This window comes from Apium graveolens, chromosome 11, assembly GCF_009905375.1.
Source record: "Apium graveolens cultivar Ventura chromosome 11, ASM990537v1, whole genome shotgun sequence".
In the NCBI taxonomy this organism is placed as follows: domain Eukaryota; kingdom Viridiplantae; phylum Streptophyta; class Magnoliopsida; order Apiales; family Apiaceae; genus Apium; species Apium graveolens.
In genome coordinates this window covers 4028702-4048755 of record NC_133657.1, presented here as the reverse complement: position 1 = coordinate 4048755, position 20054 = coordinate 4028702, and the positions used below count along the sequence as shown (strand labels likewise).

Here is a 20054-nt window from a genome sequence, read left to right as displayed (position 1 = left end):
TGTCCCGGATATGTCCAGTCTTTTTATTGAAATTCATAATAACAAAAACGATATAAAATATGTTACAAAATAAGGCAGGGCAATAGAAAGTTACTTACCACATAATGATGAACATATAATCAAACATAATAAGATACATTACACAATAAATATATAGTAATGAATAATCACTTAACTCAATTACACAATTGAGAATTCACATTGTAATATATATTAGATCATTAGTGACCCACTAAAAATAAGACATCTAAAATATCAAACATTTCAATAACTTCATATTTTTTGTCAATAAAAATTCCATTGATATAAATATCAAGATTACAAACCGGAGCGATAAAGTTGTCAATCCGGATAAAAAAAAATTCATTCATTGAAAGTACATCATCTAACCGAAGAGTAAAAAAGTACTCCCGGAAACTTAGATAACATCACCTTTAAATGTCTGAAAAGATAACCCATATAAGGCCTCGTTAGAACACCGCAAGAGTAAAACCCTATGGGAAAAAAACTCAAGGGGGCAAAAGAGTGCCCTATAAAAATATATTCTATACATAAACTAAGAACAATACTAGTATATTCTAAAAATTTTCGGATCCGTGATCCCTGGGTAAATGATTGTGCTTTAAACGTTTGATAAGAGAAATATCTATTAAAACTCTTTCCAGCATCTTGAAAGTAAAAACAAGTAAAATAAAGGAAAAATATATTAAAATAATAAAATCATAATCGATAAGTCATTGAAAAGGGAAAGAAAAAAAATATCTAACCAAAGAAAATCTTTAGTTAGACACAAATAAGCCAATACAAATTGGTACACTATTTCCTCTAAAAGGCCAAAAATTATGTCACCAAAAGGCATACCATAAAAAGGTACAAATAAAAGCACAAGACACTAATAAACCCATTAGAGGTACAAATGAATGCCTTTAATCAAGGCAATAATGATCCAAACATGAAATCCTGCAAATTGTGATAAAAAAATAAGTTGCAACATTCATAGTAAAACAAGATTAAGGTTCATTAAAATTGAAAAGTCATTGGAAATCTATGGAGGTACATGCACAAACATTATTTCATTAAGTAAATTCTAAATTATTGTCTAATTAAATGAAATGGTTTAATTTATCACACAAAATTAATAACAGATTTGCAAAATATAAGTATCTCAACTAATTGAACATCAATCATAAAAACAGAAAAATCAATTAAAATAATTGGGAATTAAAAGCATTTGAACTGAAACGTAAATCATGATTAGACTGATCAATGACATTAACTTAGCCAACGTAGGTTTAGCCACCGGAAACATTCAGCCACCAGACCACCGTCGTTGAACCGCCGTCACCTAACTCAAAACAACAACATTTTGACAGCCAATACACACACACATATATATAAAATCTAGAGAAAAATATATTACAAATAATCTGAAATTAGCTGACAAATAAACGTAAGCAATGAGTCCTCGAACCAATCAAACACAAAAAGGATAGAATCAAGATAAATGCACTTCAGAATTAAGAATACTGTTGCACACATATATTCTACCAATAAACAATTGAACATATAGGGTTATGAATAAGATATGGTTATGAATAAAAAAGAATACACCTTATTTTTTAAGTTTATTCAATCTACACCATCCAATCTGTTGGGCCGTCAATTTGAATCATCACAAAATAATCCGGCCGCCACTAGCTGAGAAAAGAATTTTCGTCGCTCTTTCCCGCGCATCTTCAATCCCCTCCAAATAAAGTGGTTAATTTTATGAGGGACTTTTATCTTCCGCACATAGTTCCACAGTTCCACCATGATTTTGCATCCCCTGAATGAAAAATATTCTTAATAAAACTTCGCCCCATTGACCATCAATAATAATAATTTCAATTTTGATCATATATGTACTTAGCCTTTTGAGCCTCTAAAAGATGTTTATTGAGAAATACAAAACACGGAAATCGTAGAAAACAAAAAAATCATTCCGAAAAGTCCAGAATCAATGAATTCTAACTTTAGATGAATTTTTTAAATTTTACAAGATAGCCGATTTTTGTGTTTAAAAGCCTTATAAATTTAAATAATAAAAAAGAGCAAGACGAATATGATTTATATATAGTATCTCAAAACCATCTATCTATACTATTATAGTAAAGACGAAACATTGAAAGTTTGGTTGTTGGTATTTGGTCATTCTATTATATTTAAAATAGGACACCTATATTATATTCCTATATTATATTTAAAATAGGACACCTATATTACATTCCTATATTTAAAACATGACACTTATAAAATAAAAAATAATTTTATATTTAGAACAAATAACAAATTGTTTCCGGACACAAATCAGACAAACAATCATCTATCTATACCATCATATTAAAGACGAAACATTGAAAGTTTGGTTATTGGCCATCTATCTATCTATACTATTATATTAAAGAAGAAAGATTAAAAATTTGATTGTTGGTCCTCTGGTCACTCAATCCAGAGCTATCAGATCAAATTGATGAGCACCGTTAGATATAGGTTCGAATCCTAACAACAACATATTAAAATTGTAGATTTACAATATATAGTGATGAAAACAACCGTGCGATCTTAACAACAAAGTATTAAAATTATAGATTTACAATATATAGTGATGAAAATAATTGTGGATCGCACATGTTATATACTAGTAATTCTTAACTTACAAGTTAGAGCATCTCCAACAGTTTCTTAATTTATTCCTTAAATTTAATATAAAATATTGGATCTTAGTAACTTAAGACATCAATAGCTATTCTCAACTCCAACAATATTCCCTATATCCATTCCTTATACAATATTTAATCATTAAAAAGTAATATTATTACATAAAGTAAAGAAAGAGAAAGTGTTTCTTTCAATAATATATTATAAAATTAAAGTTAGAAGAGGAGAGATGTTAGCTAAAGATAAGAAATGGGAAGAAGATCTTAGTGGATCTTAGTGATTAAAGGAATCACTAGGATAGTGTTGGAGTAGTTTTTTTTTCCATGTTCCTTATATTTGACCTTAAAACTCCAAATAGCTAAGCTGTTGGAGTTGCTCTTATATGTTTTCAAATCTGATCCATAATTTAGACTAATCGCTATCTTCTAACTTTAATCCTAATTTTTATCAAATAGTATTTTTTTTTCAATGATTCTTATATTACTATTCTAAAAATTACGAAATATTACATAAAAAATCATAGTTTAGTTACAAGAAAATCAAAAGTTAAAAATAGCTAGAACTAGACGACCACATACTCTTTTCTTTTGTTAATCGTTTAATTTCTATGCTTACTTTGAGGTAAAAGATGTTTCATCTTATATTTGGATATATTTATTAAAAAAATTGATTATAAATTTATCAAATCTAGCATTAAAAAAAGAAGAAAAAATAAAGAAAATTCAAATTTAAAACGAGGTATATGTAAAAAAAAATGTCAAAATAACTGATTTTCTAAAAAAAATAACAAAAATAACAATTCGGAAAAAATGACTAATTTTAACTGGTTGAATACTCCACTGTCGGTTTAGGTATCCCTAACTTGTGTAAAATACTACCGTGGTAGTTGAATATTTCATATATGGGATACTCCACTAACAACTAGTTATCTCATATAAATTGAATACTCTATTGATAGTTACTGACAGTTAGGCCCATCACCTAAGGTTGATCAACTTTTTAGAAATTACTTATTTTTATTAATTTTTTGAAAAAGAAGGCTAAATTTTTCCATCAAATGTCTAGAATATACTAAAACAGAGTACAACTGATGTCATCCTTACTAATGTCATCCTTACTAATGTGTCAGACTATTATTCTATGATGATGCCATGGTTGCTTATGTGTCAATTTCTTATTTAATCTCAGTTCTTATATTGCTTTAAAATCTCCTCTTTAATATTCTATATCTCTCTCCTCGTTAATTCTCATCCTCAATTTCTCACTCATTAATCTCCACTAATTCCCTTTCCTCCCTATTTTTCATTCCCTCTAATTCTAGTTAGTCACTCATTTTCTATTTTTTTGACTAATTCACAATATTATAAAATTTTAAGAATAATTTGTAAATTAAAACATTTATATAACATACACAAGAAATTATTTTTACGATACTAGAAAAATGTTTATATATATAACTTTCTATTTAACATATACTTAAAATAATTTTTTACTAAACTAACACATTCATTTCAAATAAACTAAATATTAACCGCGCATCGGCCCAGGGACTAATCTAATACATGTATTACAAAAATTTTATTTACTTAAAATAAATGATGCTAAACAGTTAAAAAGTGAAATTTAAAGCAGTTTTTTAAAACTCAAAGCAGAAAAGAAGTGAAAAAATTAAAATGTCTTCCCTATATGCACATCAACAATCCTATTAAAAATTAATGTGGGGGTAATTTTTTCACGGCCCTTTGATCTGGATTTTAAAAAATGCACTGGATTTAACAATTACGTACCTGTATTTAATCTATTTTAAAATTGGTGGGCCGAAAATCATGGCAAACAATGGCGTATATGTAATAATGTAATATTATTACTTTTTAAATAAGAGTAAGTAAATAATTTCAGAAATTACTGACCGACCGACTACCAAACTTTTAATATTTCGTCTATTATAATATAGTATAGATATTTAAAATTGGATCAATGGTATAATTTTGTTTATCCCAACCGGATGAATTTTATATATTATTTATGTTTTAACGAAAACCATTAGACATATTATAATTCTGTTATGAATATTTATCTATTTATGAAAGTGTTTTATTTTAAATATTACTATAATTACGGTGACCAGACCGACTACCAACCAATTTTCATTGTTTTGTCTTTAATATAATAGTATAGATTATAGATATATATGATTGTTAGGATTCAATCTCTTTTGATCTTTAGTAGTACATTATATATGTAAGTTCTCTCCTATTTTTATTATTATTATATATATGATATAATATAATGTAATAATGTAATATTATTACTTATTAAATAAGGGTAAGTAAGTAATTTTATCAATAAGGGTAAGTAAGTAATTTTATCAAGTACCGACCGACCGACTACCAAACTTTTAATGTTTCGTCTATTATAATATAGTATAGATAGATAGATAGATGTATGTAAAAATATAAAAGAAAATATAAATTTAAAACGAGGTATATGTACTACAAAAAATTATTTACTTAAAAATTAATGATGCTAAACAGTTAACAAAGTGAAAAATAGTTAATGTATTTGAAAATTAGTGGGTAGAAAATCATGGCAAACAAATGGCGTATATGTCATAAAGTACTGGAGTACTGTTGGTGCCGGGCAGAAACGAAGCGTACGCTACTTTTTGCACGAGTTCCAAGGAGATAGCTCTCCGATCATCATCCGGCGATTTTGAAGCTTTTCCTTTTATCTCCGGTTAGTAAACTCTTCTCTTATTCTTGGTCGCTGTGTTTGTTCTCTTGTTTTTTGTATTAGACATGCATGTGTAAGTGTCATGTGTTAGTGGGTGTGCACAGAGAGAGAGACGAGAGAGAGAGAGAGGGAGATCGAGAGCGGGAGGGAGGGAGAGCGGGAGAGGGAGAGAGAGAAGAGAGAGAGAGAGTGAGAGGAGAGAGAGAGAGAAGAAAGAGAGAAGAGAGAAGAGAGAAGAGAGAGAGAGAGAGAGAGAGAGAGAGAGAGGAGGATGGAGAGGGAGAGCGAGAGCGAAAGGGAGAGGGAGAGAGGGAGGGAGAGAGAGATAGATTTATTTTGTACTTGCACATATATGTATTGAATACTACTTTCTCTTACTAATTATATGTTAAAAGTATGGGTTTAATGTTCTAATTACTTCTTTTAACATCTAGATTTATGTATTATTGAAAGATTTAGGAGATCTGTGCTGCTTAATTTAATTTAATTTTTTGAAGATATCTATGTGGCTAATTGATGGCATAAAAAGTTAATTAGCTCGTGTGAGATGAACTTTAGGTTTTTATTTTGTATGAGCATATTTTGCGCGTGCGTGAACTATGTACTTTAGTGTAACTGACTGTTTTTTGACATATGTTTAACAGCTTAAAGTGAAATGGGTCTACATGTAATTTTGTCAAGAAAAATCTATGGCAGACTTGAATCTGGTGAACTAACTTTATGTTCATGAAAAAACAGATATAAATATCCTGCCTCTCCTTTTTTTTTCCTTCAAAATTGGTGAAATTTGTTAGACACGTAATTATTAACACAATGTAAGGGTGTCTTTGGTTGTAAGTCATGAAAAAACAGATAAAAAATCATGCCTCTCTTCTTTTTTTTCCTTTCAAAATGGGGGAAATTTTTTAGACACGTCATTATCAACACGATGTAAGGGTGTCTTTGGTTTTAAGTCATGAAAACCAGTCCGTCATTATTAACACAATGTAAGGGTGTCTGATTTTAAGTCATGGAAACCAGATACAAAAATCCTGCCTCTCTTTTAAAGAAAAAATGGCGAAATTTGTTAGATACGTCATTCCTAAAACAATGTAAGGTGTGTTTGATTTCGATATGGATACGTGTCCAAGTAACGGACGTGTCCGACATGGATACGTGTCTAAGTAACGGACGCTTCAACAATTTGAAAAAACACACATGTTTTTAGCCTAAAATAGGTGTCCAGGTCCGAGTGTGCATTTCTGGGTGTCGAGTGTCCGACACGGGCACTCGAAGGTAAAACGAAGAGTCCGAGTAACATGGATTAACACAATGTAAGGGTGTCTTTAGTTTGAACTCATGGAAACCAGATATAAACATCCTGCCACTCTTTTAAAAAAATGGCGAAATTTGTTAGATACTCATTCTTAACACAAAGGTGTGTGTAGTCATGTGAAAACCAGATATAAAAAGATGGTTTAATGGTTGACTGCCCCATCAAGTAAGTGTTTGATGGACAAGTGGAGAACTGGCCTGTTATCCTTCCACCGACAGGCATGACCCTGCTCCCTACTTGGAATGGGCAAGCCAGTGAATAACCCCCAAACAGGCCCAACCTTCTGGAAGAATTCAACCTCCAACCAACTTATAGCTCCCACTTGGGTTACAGGCCTGCGCTACAAGACCCAGCTGAAAGTTTAACCCTTTCACTATAAGTATAAACAAACACAGGCTCCATTCCCTAGACAATGTGGTGGAAACTTTGCTTTCTTTTGTTTTTCGTTTCCAAATTTAGTATTCTATAACATATCACACTTAATTAAAACATTGATCTAAACATTAATTTGTTTGTTTGAATTACAAATGAGTAGCTGGTTTTGGTTTCAGCATTTTAAATAGGAATTTTGTTTCAAATCCTCGACTAGCTAATCACCAAGTATTTCTTTCCCACAATTGCTAGTAAAGTTACCTGTTTGCATGCAGTTGACATGTTATGTAGCATATACTTCAAAGTGCAAATTATGGTATTGATTGTGCATACTCTAACATCTAATATTTTGATTTCAATAGATGATTTATAAAAGCTACTGAAATCGTATTGCTCCTGTGCTTCACTGACGTTAAGACTTGCAACTAACAATGTCAGTCTTGTGTGGATGATAGAAGAAAGTCAAAACCTTCACCACTGTATGCAGTAATGGTCTGGATGGATGCCAAATAAGCTGAGTGTCAGAATGCACTTGTCATTATGATATTCTTGTTCAGTCTGCTGCTTTTTTGGAGTTGTGACCGAAACAAGTAACATAGAGAGAAATAACAGATACATTTGTAAGGCATCCAGAAAACGGTTCCTGCACCCAAGGAGTAGAATCATCTGCCCCTCCATAGTAGGTAAAGAAATCACCGTTTAACCCTCTTGTTCTTTGGCTTATGGTGTGCAATAGTGACCTATAATATTTAATATACAAGTTATATACATAATGTTATAATGTTCTATCTTTTTTTTTTCTAATTTTGCTGATAAAATTTAAAGAGTAGGACTATAATCTGATAGTAAAAAGATATCTTGGGATAATTCGTGCGCATAAGCTATCGACACTGTAATTAGATGATTGAAGATTCTTTTTTATTGTAATTAATAGAAGTGTATAAAGCTTTAGCTTACTGTTTCTTTTGATACATCTAATATTGATATACTGTCCAAGTGTTCTTTTTGGTTGACTCGGGGTGTTTTATAAAATGTTAAAGCTTTAGCCTCCATGTTCAAGAGCTCAAGATTTCGATCTCAATGGACAACCTGCAACTCTCGAAGAATTTTTCCGTTTTAAAACCATCCAAATTGTGTGTATATGTAATTTATATTAACAGATATCGAGGGAAAATACTCGGAATTTTTCAGTCACGTGCTTCAAGTAGATATATCTTGTATTACAACTATAGTTTAACCACATAGAATTGAAGGACACTTTTTTGAACTACAACTTGCAGGGGTGCGGGAAAGCTGGCCACCATGTCACAGATATGGGTAGACCTTAGGTAAGCACCCTTCGTATGTGCAATGGAGGTGACCAACCTAGGCAATGGGCCTTCATCATGTTTGTTGATCTGTATTTGATGAGGGAACATTGATTGCAAGAAAGTATTAGATGCAACTCCTATTGAACAAAGTAGTATATTCTTGACTGTTTTAAACTGATTTTAACTAATAGACTTATTTTATCTACTACGGTGTAGTTTGCTTGTGCTTATTACCGTGAATTATAACGACTTACAAACTGATATTTAGATGTGTGTGCGAGATAAATTAAAGTAACTTACTAAGTCGGTTACAAGTTGAATTCAGGAAGTAGTTGTTAGATACTTAATGTCAGTCTACTAATTTCTCTACGAATACCGGTATTAGTTTTTTTAACGTTTTTAATGTAATTTAAGTTAGAAGCATTATTAATAGTTTACTATATTATAATTGGTGTAAGTCATTTATGTTGGTTCTAATTGTGTACTTGTAGGATTGTAATATTAGTACTAGATTATCATGTGAAAGTGAACTATTCGTGTGCAACAGGGACCTAAGTTATCAATAATACAAAGCTTAATACTTCATGCAATGTTCGGGCAACTGCTCCGATATATTCTTTGATAAAAAATAAAAGAGCAGGAAGAAAAACGAGAAAGAATGAATATTCTTTGGGATCTATCCTAAGGAATCATTAAGTATAAAGAATTTTGAATCATAGGTAAATTATTTTTTCAGTCTTATAGGAATCACATGGTTTTGAAGTTTCTCTAAATTTTTAAAACTGCACAAATGCTGTGAAACTTGACTGTTTCAGCGATAATCTGTGTAATGCTTCTGAGAACTATTAACACGAGTATTCTTTCAGGTTGACTCGGTGTGTTCAATATACAATCGAGCCTTAAGTCTCCATGCTCTAGATTTTGGTTTCAATAGACAACATGTAATTTTTCGGTGGACTGTTCATTTCCGGTCTTCTACCTTTTGGAAGTTTAGACGAAGACGATTAAAATACACAAAGGCGTGAGGATGGGCTGGTTCTGCAAGGTGCTCGGAAATTTCCGGTTCCTTGGTCAGGTGAAGCATGAGATGGTAACTTATATTTATTCGATTTAATTACTTTCATCTTATATCATCTTTGCATATCAATCCAGTTTATTTGATTTATTACGAGAAGAAGAGAGGTTGTGTTTGTGTGCGTGTTCTGAAGAACATTAATATTTTAAAAAATAAGATGCTTTGATAGCCTCGTATAAAATGTTACATCCTATATTGGGGAGAGTAGAGTGGTTATTATACTTGGATGGATCAAATTTGCATCTTAAATGTTTAGCACATGCAAAGATAAGAAGGGTTTAACGCAGAAAACCCAAAGGAAATTAATGTAAATAAAGTTATTTAAAATGTGCATCCATGGGAATGTTGACAGCTAGAGGCGTCTCGAACTGCAAGGGGCAAGCCTCTAAACTACAACATTAGGGAACAGTACGTGCAGATAGGGTATAATATCTCTCTGAGCAAAGAACACCTACCTAAATCTCCCTGATTGGATGCATCCATCCCCCAAACCAGTAAATGCTAGAGAGCTAGCCAGTGGATATCTAAACTAATACTGTGTAATAGCTAGAATTTGTCCATAATCATGCAAAATAGTTACAACAATGATTGCGTCAACTTCATAATTTATAGACCATTATGAGATATAATATATACGTTGTAACTGGGTAATCTTTTAAAAAAGTTGTTTTTGATTTTAATATGAAGAATTGTATTGAAGCTTGGTTTTTTTAGCGATCATGAGTGTAATACTTCTGATTGTATATTTCTCAGTCTCAAGCACAACTACGGATCGATGTTTTCTTTCTCGTTGACTCGAAGTGTTCTATAAATGTTTTGCCTTGGCCTCCATGGTCAAGATTCCGATCTCAAAGGTTGCAATTCTCGGTGAACAATCCATTTTCAGTCTTTGACCTTTTCGAAGTGGAGACGAAGGCAAATAAAATCGACAAAGGAATGAGGATCGGCTGGTTCGAAGAAGTGGGATGCTGGTTCCGTGGTCAAGTGAAGCGTAACATGGTAACTTACATATTTATGCAATCTTACATATCAATTTGTTGTTCCTAGTTAATGTCCTTTTCACCAAAAAACAAGGGCTAGCTAGAGAGAGGGTGATCTTAGTGTAAACCCCGATAAAAAGTAAAAACCGGTTACTAATTTTGCAAAAAGAAAACAAAATTTTTTTGGGATCATTTCTCGATTTGTGCATGTCATCCTTGCGCAGGGGCCATGCTAATCTTCTCTGTATCGTTCCAATTTTATCGGATATCCCCGAAGGGACAAATGAATGAACTTAAACTGGTTTATATTAGGAGCTTATATCAATGGACTTTAGTCGGTGTGCGCATTACTTTAAATTTTACCAAAACAAGTCAAAATGAGGTGATGCCAGAACTCCAAGAGGCCTCGTGTCCGGCATAGCCGATTTTACAATATAGTGAATTACTTTTACACAAATCGCCAAATATGTGAGTGATCTTTACCACATAACTAGGAGCGAAAATCACATTTGTACGGATAACCTCATCTCTTTAATGGTGTCCTTATCTCATTACCATCTGAACCTCTAGATCTGATAGTGGCTTTGATGTTTTGAATTTACCAGTTTGCAAATTATATATTTGTAATTATGCATTTGAAAGTAATAGATAGGCGAGGAGGGAAAAATTATGGAGTGACTGTGAGTGTTGGATCCTCGCCTCAGCTCAAGTGAAGCATGTGGAAGTTAATTTTCTAGATTGTAAGTTGACTACTGAGGCCATTCAAGAGAGATTTATATTGACCGGTGATGCTGCTGGACGTCATAGTGTCGGGAACAATGGCTGCGCATTGGAAATAGAACATTAGAAAAACTTAGAATCATCTAACTCATTCGTCTAAATTAGACAGACTTGGACCGTAGGGGGCAAATCCATTAATTCGAATAAAATTAAAATAAAAATTAGACTAAAACTGTCGGGGATAATTCCACTGGAATCTCCCTCTAAAAATTATCGTATGCCATTATAAGTAGCGAGCACATGGTATTCTTTAGTAAAAGGCGAAAGAATAGTTCGCTTTGTGCTCACTACATGGCTGCGTGAGATGTGTTAGGAATTAGTGCCCCTTCATATTGCTGCGGGAGGAGCATGTTTGCCGAAACTTTTCTATATGGGTCTGTTTGGGCACTAAAATATGACCGGGCTTGCTATTGAGAATTCTGCTCCCTTTGGTTTTGCTTTACCTGCAAATCTGAAAATCTTATCAGCCTTTTGTCAGAGCTTTTGGGTAAATCACAGTGAAACCGTCACCTTGACGAATCCGTTGCTGGAATTTCACGTCATGTCCTTGCCTCATAGGTGAGCAGGGCGTGAGGAGTACAAGAAGTTACACTACCTCGGAAACATTTAATCTAGTCCCCGGAGGCACTCCCAGGACTCATCCGATGCATTCCCTGTTAACGAGCCCACCCAAGCAACGGCCATGGCATTTTTGCCAATTTTCCTCGATAAAAGATCCGATTTATGTTTTGGAAAAGAGGACCATATATATTGTGATCATTTCTGCTTTGCCATATGGCAGGATGATAGAAATGGAATTAGATAACAAACTCCCTCTTAAATTAATTAGTGCCCCTCCATAAGCCGTTTATCACAGAGAAGAAACAGAACATATGAACGATTTGAAATGACTGCAAGAGCAGAAACTAAAATGTGGAAAATTAACCAGAATTTATTTTAATAAATGAATTGGTGGGGTGCGCCTAGCCCGAGCAATAGTGCAACACTTGGAAGACACGCGAAGACCCCAATAGCAAGCTATTGTGATGGACCTTCCCCCTTAAAAAATTAATTTAATATCGTGTGGACCAATGGCCCACATATCAGATATTAAACTGATAAGAACAGATACTACACTTGATCTTAGCCAAAAGGCCGAGAAAGGTATGACTTTAGCCTGTGTGTAAATCTGTATTTATACATCAGTCCTTGTGCCTCTGCCAAATTTATCCCGATGTGGTACCAATGTCTTTGTCAATACATACACGGCTTGGCGGCCATATTTATGGACAGAAGATAATTACCTGTGTGCTGAAATCACTTGGAATTAGTACGAGTGGAAACAGATTTTCTGACTACGGTGAATTTTTGATTTGTTACAGAACATACACAAATACCCAAATGAGTGTGAGATATTACAAGAGACGACTAGAACACATCTTGACTAAAATGGCGAACTATATTTGTTGACAGTTCCTTGGCGTTTGTAGAATTTTTTTCGTTTTCAAACCATCCAAATCGCGTGTATGTGTAATTTAATCTTAACAGGTATCAAGGGAAAATACTCGGAATTTCAGTCACGTGCTTCAAGTAGATATATATTGCAGTACAACTATAGTTTAACCACATAGGATTGGAGGACACTATTTTGAACTACAACTTGCAGGGGTGCGGGTGGGAATGCGGGCCACCATGTCACAGATTTTGGTTTTGGCTCCACTATACGGGTAGACCTTATGCAAGCACCCCTAGTATGTGCAATGGAGGTCGCCAGCCTAGGCGATGGGCCTTCATGATGTTTGTTGATCTGTATTCAACGAGGGAGCAATGATTGCAAGAAATTAATAGATGCAACAACCTATTGTACAAAGTAGTTTATTCTTGACTGATTTAAACTAATAGACTTATTTTATCTACTAAGGTGTAGTTTGCTTGTGCTTCTTTACTATGAATCATAAACGACTTACAAAGTCATATTTAGATGTGTGTGTAAGATCAATTAAAGTAACTTACTAAGTCGGTTACAAGTTGAATTCAGGAAGTAGCTGTTAGATACTTATTGTCAGTCTACTATATTTTTCTCTACGAAAACTCGTATTAGGTTTTGTTATTTTATTGTTTTTATGTAGTTCAAGTTAGGAGCATCATTAGATTCTTTTCTAAAAGTATAATTTTCGGCGTATAACCTGCACGATTCACGGGTTTCTTTACGGTACTTACCAAATTTTTTTATCCATGTCTTGATAACTTTTTATTATTTTGTTTTAATTTTTTTATTAGTTGTTTGATTTAATTTAATATATAAGTTCGGCATATTAATTAGTTTACTATATTATAATTGGTGTAAGTCATTTATATTGGTTCTAATTGTGTACTTGTAGGATTGTAATATTAGTAATAGATTATCATGTGAAAGTGAACTATTCGTGTGCAACAGGGACCTAAGTTATCGATAATACAAAGCTTAATACTTCATGCAATATTCTTGTTTGCATTGTTCGGGCAACTGCTCCGATATATTCTCTGATAAAAATTAAAGAGCAGGAAGAAAAACGAGAAAGAATTAATATTCTTTGGGATCTATCCTAAGGAATCATTAAGTATAAAGAATTTTGAATCATCGGTAAATTATTTTTTCAGTCAGTAAAGGAATCACATGGTTTTGAAGTTTCTGTAAAATTTTAAAACTGCACAAATGCTGTGAAACTTGACCGTTTTAGGGATAATCTGTGTAATGCTTCTGAGAACTACTAACGCGAGTATTCTTTCTGGTTGACTCAGTGTGTTCAATATACATCCGAGCCTCAACTCTCCATGCTCTAGATTTTGGTTTCAATGGACAGCATGTAATTCTCGGCGGACTGTTCATTTCCGGTCTTCTACCTTTTTGGAAGTTTAGACGAAGACAATTAAAATACACAAAGGCGTGAGGATGGGCTGGTTCAAAGAAGCAGTACTACAAGGTACTCGGAAATTTCTGGTTCCCTGGTCAGGTGAAGCATGAGATGGTAACTTATATTTATGCGATTTAATTACTTTTATCTTATATCATCTTTGCATATCATTCCAGTTTATGTGATTTATTACGAGAAGAAGAGAGGTTGTGTGCGTGTGCGTGTGCGTGTGCGTGTTCTAAAGAACATTAAGATTTTATAATTTATCTCCCTGATTGGATGCATCCATCGCACCTTACGGCCCAAACCAGGAAATGCTAGAGAGCTAGCCAGTGGAAATCTAAACTAATACTGTGTAATAGATATAAGTTGTCCAAAATCATGCAAAATAGTTACAATAATGATTCCGTCAACTTCATAATTTATAGACCATTATGAAATATGGAAAGGTGATTAAAAAAATGAAACGCAAGTATCTGATCATCTTCCTGAGATTCTGAAACTCTTGTCATCTATGGTTAGGAAACACTTTCGTATTCTCTTCGTGCTGTTTATTGAATTTGGTTTTATGACGTGCAACACTGACCTATGTTATTGTTAATACACGTGTAATTCTTCATCGTAAGAATATTCCTCGGGATTTCTCGTTATAGTGGAAAAATAGGTTCTTGAGTTTTTTTGTTCTTAGAATGAAAAAATGTTGGAAAGGTTGATGGTTTACGCGATCATTTGTGTTACGCTTCTTATCATATAGTTCTCGAGCAATCTACTATATCAAGTGTTCATTTTTGTTGACTCAGTGCACTCATTATTGTGTCAAAGCCATGCTCAAGATTTTGGTCTCTCAATGGACAACCTGCAGCTCTTAGTGAATTGTTGATCTTCAATCTTCTTCTGCCTTTTAGAAGTTGATACGAAGACAAATAATAAAGACGAAGAAAATGGGGATGGGCTGGTTCCAAATGGTAATTGGATTGTTTTTGGAAGTCAGTCAAGACTATGACAAATAGAAGAGACCAGAGAAACAGGTATTGAAATTAATCTTAAATTGCTGCTTCCATTGTCAAGTGAAGTATGAGATGGTAACTTGGAATTATGCAAATTAAGTGTTTTTCATCTTACATCTTGTTTAGATATGAGTCAGTTGCTCCAAGACCCAAGTTTAATTGATTTTAACCGAAAAACAAGGGTCGGCTAGACAGAGTGTGCGTGCATGCAGTGCCCTCCAAAGATAGCCAACTCACTCTAATCTAAAAAAAATGATTTCCAATTAATCGAAAACAGGGATTAAATAGTAAGAGAGTGTCTGTTGATCCCCGCCAAAGACAGTCACAACTTATAGTTTAATCCTAAAAAATATTGATTGCTAAATTGGAAAAAAAAATTTGGACCATTTCTCGATTTGTGCGTGTCATCCTTGCGCAGGGGCCATGCTAATCTTCTCTGTATCGTTCCAATTTTATCTGATGTCCTCAAAGGGACAAATACATGACCTTGAATTGGGTTATATGTAGATACTATTGCAATTGACATTAGCCAACGTGGGTCATTATTTGAACTTTTAACACAAATCAGAGTAAAGTGATGCCGTAACTCCCAAAGTCCAAAATTGTGCTCTAGTCTCAAGTTTCGATGTGGTACTGATCTTTATAATAATATCAACCTTTTACAACTTGTCCACCATATTTTTTAGTTTATCATAAATTTTGTTTGGTTAGTTTTTTTATATAATCTAACTATCCTTTAGTAGCATCTAGGCCCCCATATATAAGACATATATTACTACTACAGAATATAATTTAACAGCGAAGCTAATGAGTGCAACAATATCGAAAGAAACTGGGCACCAAACACCTTAATTAAAATGTAAAACAAATGCAAACAAGACTTTGCTGAGTTTATCTGACAAAAAAAGTCTTTGCTGAGTTTAGGTTATTCATTTTTTTTAATCATCCATATTATGTGTACAGTAATCATTTGCAATGTAAGAGTGATTTATTCTATAAACTTTCAGGAAATAGAATCCTATTATATTAATCTTAGAAAACACTGGACTCTATACTAAAACGAGGTTTTGTAAGCTAAAGATTATACATATCACAGAAGAAGTGAGTCTACGGAAGTGAACTGTCACGCTTTAAATGAGTTGTCTCGTAATTGATTGAAGTGAATCGTGTTTTTGTGATAGCAACTTAATAAATTAGGATAAAACTATCCTTTAACGAGCCTAAAAAGGGCTTGCACAACAGATTTTTAATAGCAACAAATTTATGTTTTATGTGGATTCTGCATCAGCGAATGGCTTTTTGTCAAGAAGATGAATTTATGCCGTCAATTTTGTCCCCTTCAAAATACGTTGTGATTGCTTGATAAGCGAATATGGACCTGATCTTGGAATAGTTCAAGCTCTTTCTTACCAACAGCTTGTGTAAAGCTGAACCAGGGCGACAATGGGATTTGTATATAGGTAGATGGCAATTCCTTAAGTTTTCATATTTTTAGCAAAGCTTAATACTATATTATAAATTTTTTAATAGTTTACTATATTATAATTGGTGTAAGTCATTTATGTTGGTTCTAATTGTGTACTTGTAGGATTGTAATATTAGTAATAGATTATCATGTGAAAGTGAACTATTCGTGTGCAACAGGGACCTAAGTTATCAATAATACAAAGCTTAATACTTCATGCAATGTTCGGGCAACTGCACCGATATATTCTCTGATAAAAATTAAAGAGCAGGAAGAAAAACGAGAAAGAATGAATATTATTTGGGATCTATCCTAAGGAATCATTAAGTATAAAGAATTTTGAATCATAGGTAAATTAATTTTTCAGTCGTAAAGGAATCACATGGTTTTGAAGTTTCTGTAAAATTTTAAAACTGCACAAATGCTGTGAAACTTGACCGTTTTTAGCGATAATCTGTGTAATGCTTCTGAGAACTACTAACGCGAGTATTCTTTCTGGTTGACTCAGTGTGTTCAATATACATCCGAGCCTCAACTCTCCAAGCTCTAGATTTTGGTTTCAATGGACAACATGTAATTCTCGGCGGACTGTTCATTTCCAGTCTTCTACCTTTTGGAAGTTTAGACGAAGACAATTAAAATACACAAAGGCGTGAGGATGGGCTGGTTCAAAGAAACAGTACTACAAGGTACTCGGAAATTTCTGGTTCCTTGGTCAGGTGAAGCATGAGATGGTAACTTATATTTATGCGATTTAATTACTTTTATCTTATATCATCTTTGCACATCAATCCAGTTCATGTGATTTATAACGAGAAGAAGAGAGGTTGTGTGCGTGTGCGTGTGCGTGTTCTAAAGAATATTAAGATTTTATAATTTATCTCCCTGATTGGATGCATCCATCGCACCTTACGGCCCAAACCAGGAAATGCTAGAGAGCTAGCCAGTGGAAATCTAAACTAATACTGTGTAATAGATAGAAGTTGACCATAATCATGCAAAATAGTTACAATAATGATTCCGTCAACTTCATAATTTATAGACCATTATGAAATATAAAAAGGTGATTAAAAAAATGGAACGCAAGTATCTGATCATCTTCCTGAGATTCGGAAACTCTTGTCATCTATGGTTAGGAAACACTTTCGTATTCTCTTCCTGCTGTTTATTGAATTTGGTTTTATGACGTGCAACACTGACCAATGTTATTGTTAATACAAGTGTAATTCTTCATCGTAAGAATATTCCTCGGGATTTCTCGTTATAGTGGAAAAATAGGTTCTTGAGTTTTTTTGTTCTTAGAATGAAAAATTGTTGGAAAGGTTGATGGTTTAAGCGATCATTTGTGTTACGCTTCTTATCATATAGTTCTTGAGCAATCTACTATATCAAGTGTTCATTTTTGTTGACTCAGTGCACTCATTATTATGTCAAAGCCATGCTCAAGATTTTGGTCTCTCAATGGACAACCTGCAGCTCTTAGTGAATTGTTGATCTTCAATCTTCTTCTGCCTTTTAGAAGTCGATACGAAGACAAATAAAAGACAAAGAAAATGGGGATGGGCTGGTTCCAAATGGTAATTGGATTATTTTTGGAAGTCAGTCAAGACTATGACAAATAGAAGAGACCAGAGAAACAGGTATTGAAATTAATCTTAAATTGCTGCTTCCATTGTCAGGTGAAGTATGAGATGGTAACTTGGATTTATGCAAATTAAGTGTTTTTCATCTTACATCTTGTTTGATAAGAGTCAGTTGCTCCAAGACCCAAGTTTAAGTGATTTTTACCGAAAACAAGGGTCGGCTAGACAGAGTAAGATGATAAGTGCATGCATGCCTAACACAAATCAGATTAAAGTGATGCCATAACTCCCAAAGTCCAAAATTGTGCTCTAGTCTCAAGTCTCGATGTCCACCATATTTTTTAGTTTATCATAAATTTTGTTTGGTCAGGTTTTTTAGATAATCTAACTATCCTTTAGTAGCATCTAGGCCCCCATATATAAGACATATATTACTACTATGTATAATATTACAGCGAAGCTAATGAGTGTAACAATATCGAAATAAACTGGGCACCAAACACCTTAATTAAAATGTAAAACAAATGCAAACAAGACCTTGCTGAGTTTGTCTGACAAAAAAAGTCTTTGCTGAGTTTAGGTTATTCATTTTTTTAACCATATATATTATGTGTACAGTAATCATTTGCAATGTAAGAGTGATTTATCCTATAAACTTTCAGGAAATAGAATTCTGTTATAATAATCTCAGAAAACACTGGACTCTATACTAAAATGAGGTTTTGTAAGCTAAAGATTATATATATCACAGAAGAAGTGAATTATCACGCTTTAAATGAGTTGTCTCGGAATCAATAGAAGTGAATCGTGTTTTATTGATAGCAACTTAATAAATTAGGATAAAACTATCCTTTAACGAGCCTCGAAAGGACTTGCACAGATTTTTAATAGCAACAAAGTTGTGTTTTTTTGTGGATTCTGCATCAGCGAATGGCTTTTTGTCAAGAAGATGAATTTATGCTGGCAATTTTGTCCCCTTCAAAATACGTTGTGGAGCATATCTTGGAATTGTTCAAGCTCTTTCTTACGAACAGCTTGTGTAATGCTGAACCAGGGCGACTATGGGAATGTATACAGGTAGATGGCAATTCCTTAGCATACTTCTACTTCTTGGAGTCTTACTGGGCCTCAAATTGTGCATCTTAAAATGATGCTCGGCAGCATTACGCCCACCTTTGTTTGTGCATGCTTAGAATGCAATATTGTGAGTGCCGTTACTCTCTTCGCTTAACAGTACATCCATTTTTGAAGAAAGTTTTGTTTCAATTTAGTTGTCTTTATGCAAGTTTATATATTCAAAATTAACTCTATTTCACATTTCTCTAATTTATATCTTCAAGATAAACCATTTCAAATATTATGTTCAAATTAATTACAATTTGTTTTCATCAGCATTCACTTTTTTAATGTGCGTGATTTTTTTTAAAGTGTTTTTATTTTGAAACGGATGGAGTAGTCTAATCAAGTGAATGCAAAGGCTCGGTCAAAATGAGCTAGTTAAGACGATAAACACAATTGAACCTCGATAAAATAATAATCAATAAAGTAATAACCTTACTAAAATAATCCGGTATCATCATAATGGACATAATATATATACTTTAGATAAATTAATAAACTTGCTAAATTAATTTTTTTTCTTGGTCTCAATTATATTATTTTAAAGAGGTTGTAGTAGTACGAGGTATTATTGAATGGGGATTTTAGTTGAAGCAGATCTTTTTATGTAAAACTTGTATAAATTTTTAATACCTATTTCTTCTTGCACATAAAGGGTGTAGGCGGTCCGGGTTTTGATCGGTCCTTAAAACTGAGCTTTGATTGGGCCGGACTTTTCAGGCTTTGATTTTGACCGGGCTGCACT

At 33.3% G+C, this 20054-nt stretch overlaps 1 protein-coding gene and 4 non-coding genes across 20 annotated transcripts; 1 reads left to right on the top strand and 4 right to left on the bottom strand.

Moving 5' to 3' along the window:
• Nucleotides 1–5279: 5279 nt before the first annotated feature.
• LOC141698029 (uncharacterized) lies at nt 5280–19500 on the top strand. 16 transcript variants are annotated; one of them, XR_012564919.1, is made up of 11 exons: nt 5280–5433; nt 7480–7800; nt 8398–8445; nt 9294–9517; nt 10256–10501; nt 14023–14204; nt 14998–15163; nt 16431–16602; nt 17116–17326; nt 18022–18247; nt 19118–19500. XR_012564919.1 is itself a non-coding variant. In XM_074502625.1 (6 exons), exons 4-6 carry the CDS (start codon nt 9455–9457, stop codon nt 19334–19336), a joined length of 528 nt encoding a protein of 175 aa, XP_074358726.1. In that variant the 5' UTR covers nt 5280–5433; nt 7480–7800; nt 8398–8445; nt 9294–9454; the 3' UTR covers nt 19337–19500. The 16 variants fall into 16 exon arrangements, 1 of the variants encoding a protein (XP_074358726.1); XR_012564917.1 differs by having other exon boundaries at nt 14958–15163; XR_012564912.1 differs by having other exon boundaries at nt 14936–15163.
• LOC141698964 (U6 spliceosomal RNA) lies at nt 10657–10763 on the bottom strand. Its single transcript, XR_012565458.1, has one exon. It is a non-coding gene; the product is annotated as a U6 spliceosomal RNA (small nuclear RNA).
• LOC141698734 (U5 spliceosomal RNA) lies at nt 11444–11559 on the bottom strand. The gene has a single exon (XR_012565238.1). It is a non-coding gene; the product is annotated as a U5 spliceosomal RNA (small nuclear RNA).
• LOC141699255 (U2 spliceosomal RNA) lies at nt 12214–12409 on the bottom strand. Its single transcript, XR_012565730.1, has one exon. It is a non-coding gene; the product is annotated as a U2 spliceosomal RNA (small nuclear RNA).
• LOC141698929 (U6 spliceosomal RNA) lies at nt 15515–15617 on the bottom strand. Its single transcript, XR_012565426.1, has one exon. It is a non-coding gene; the product is annotated as a U6 spliceosomal RNA (small nuclear RNA).
• Nucleotides 19501–20054: the final 554 nt, after the last annotated feature.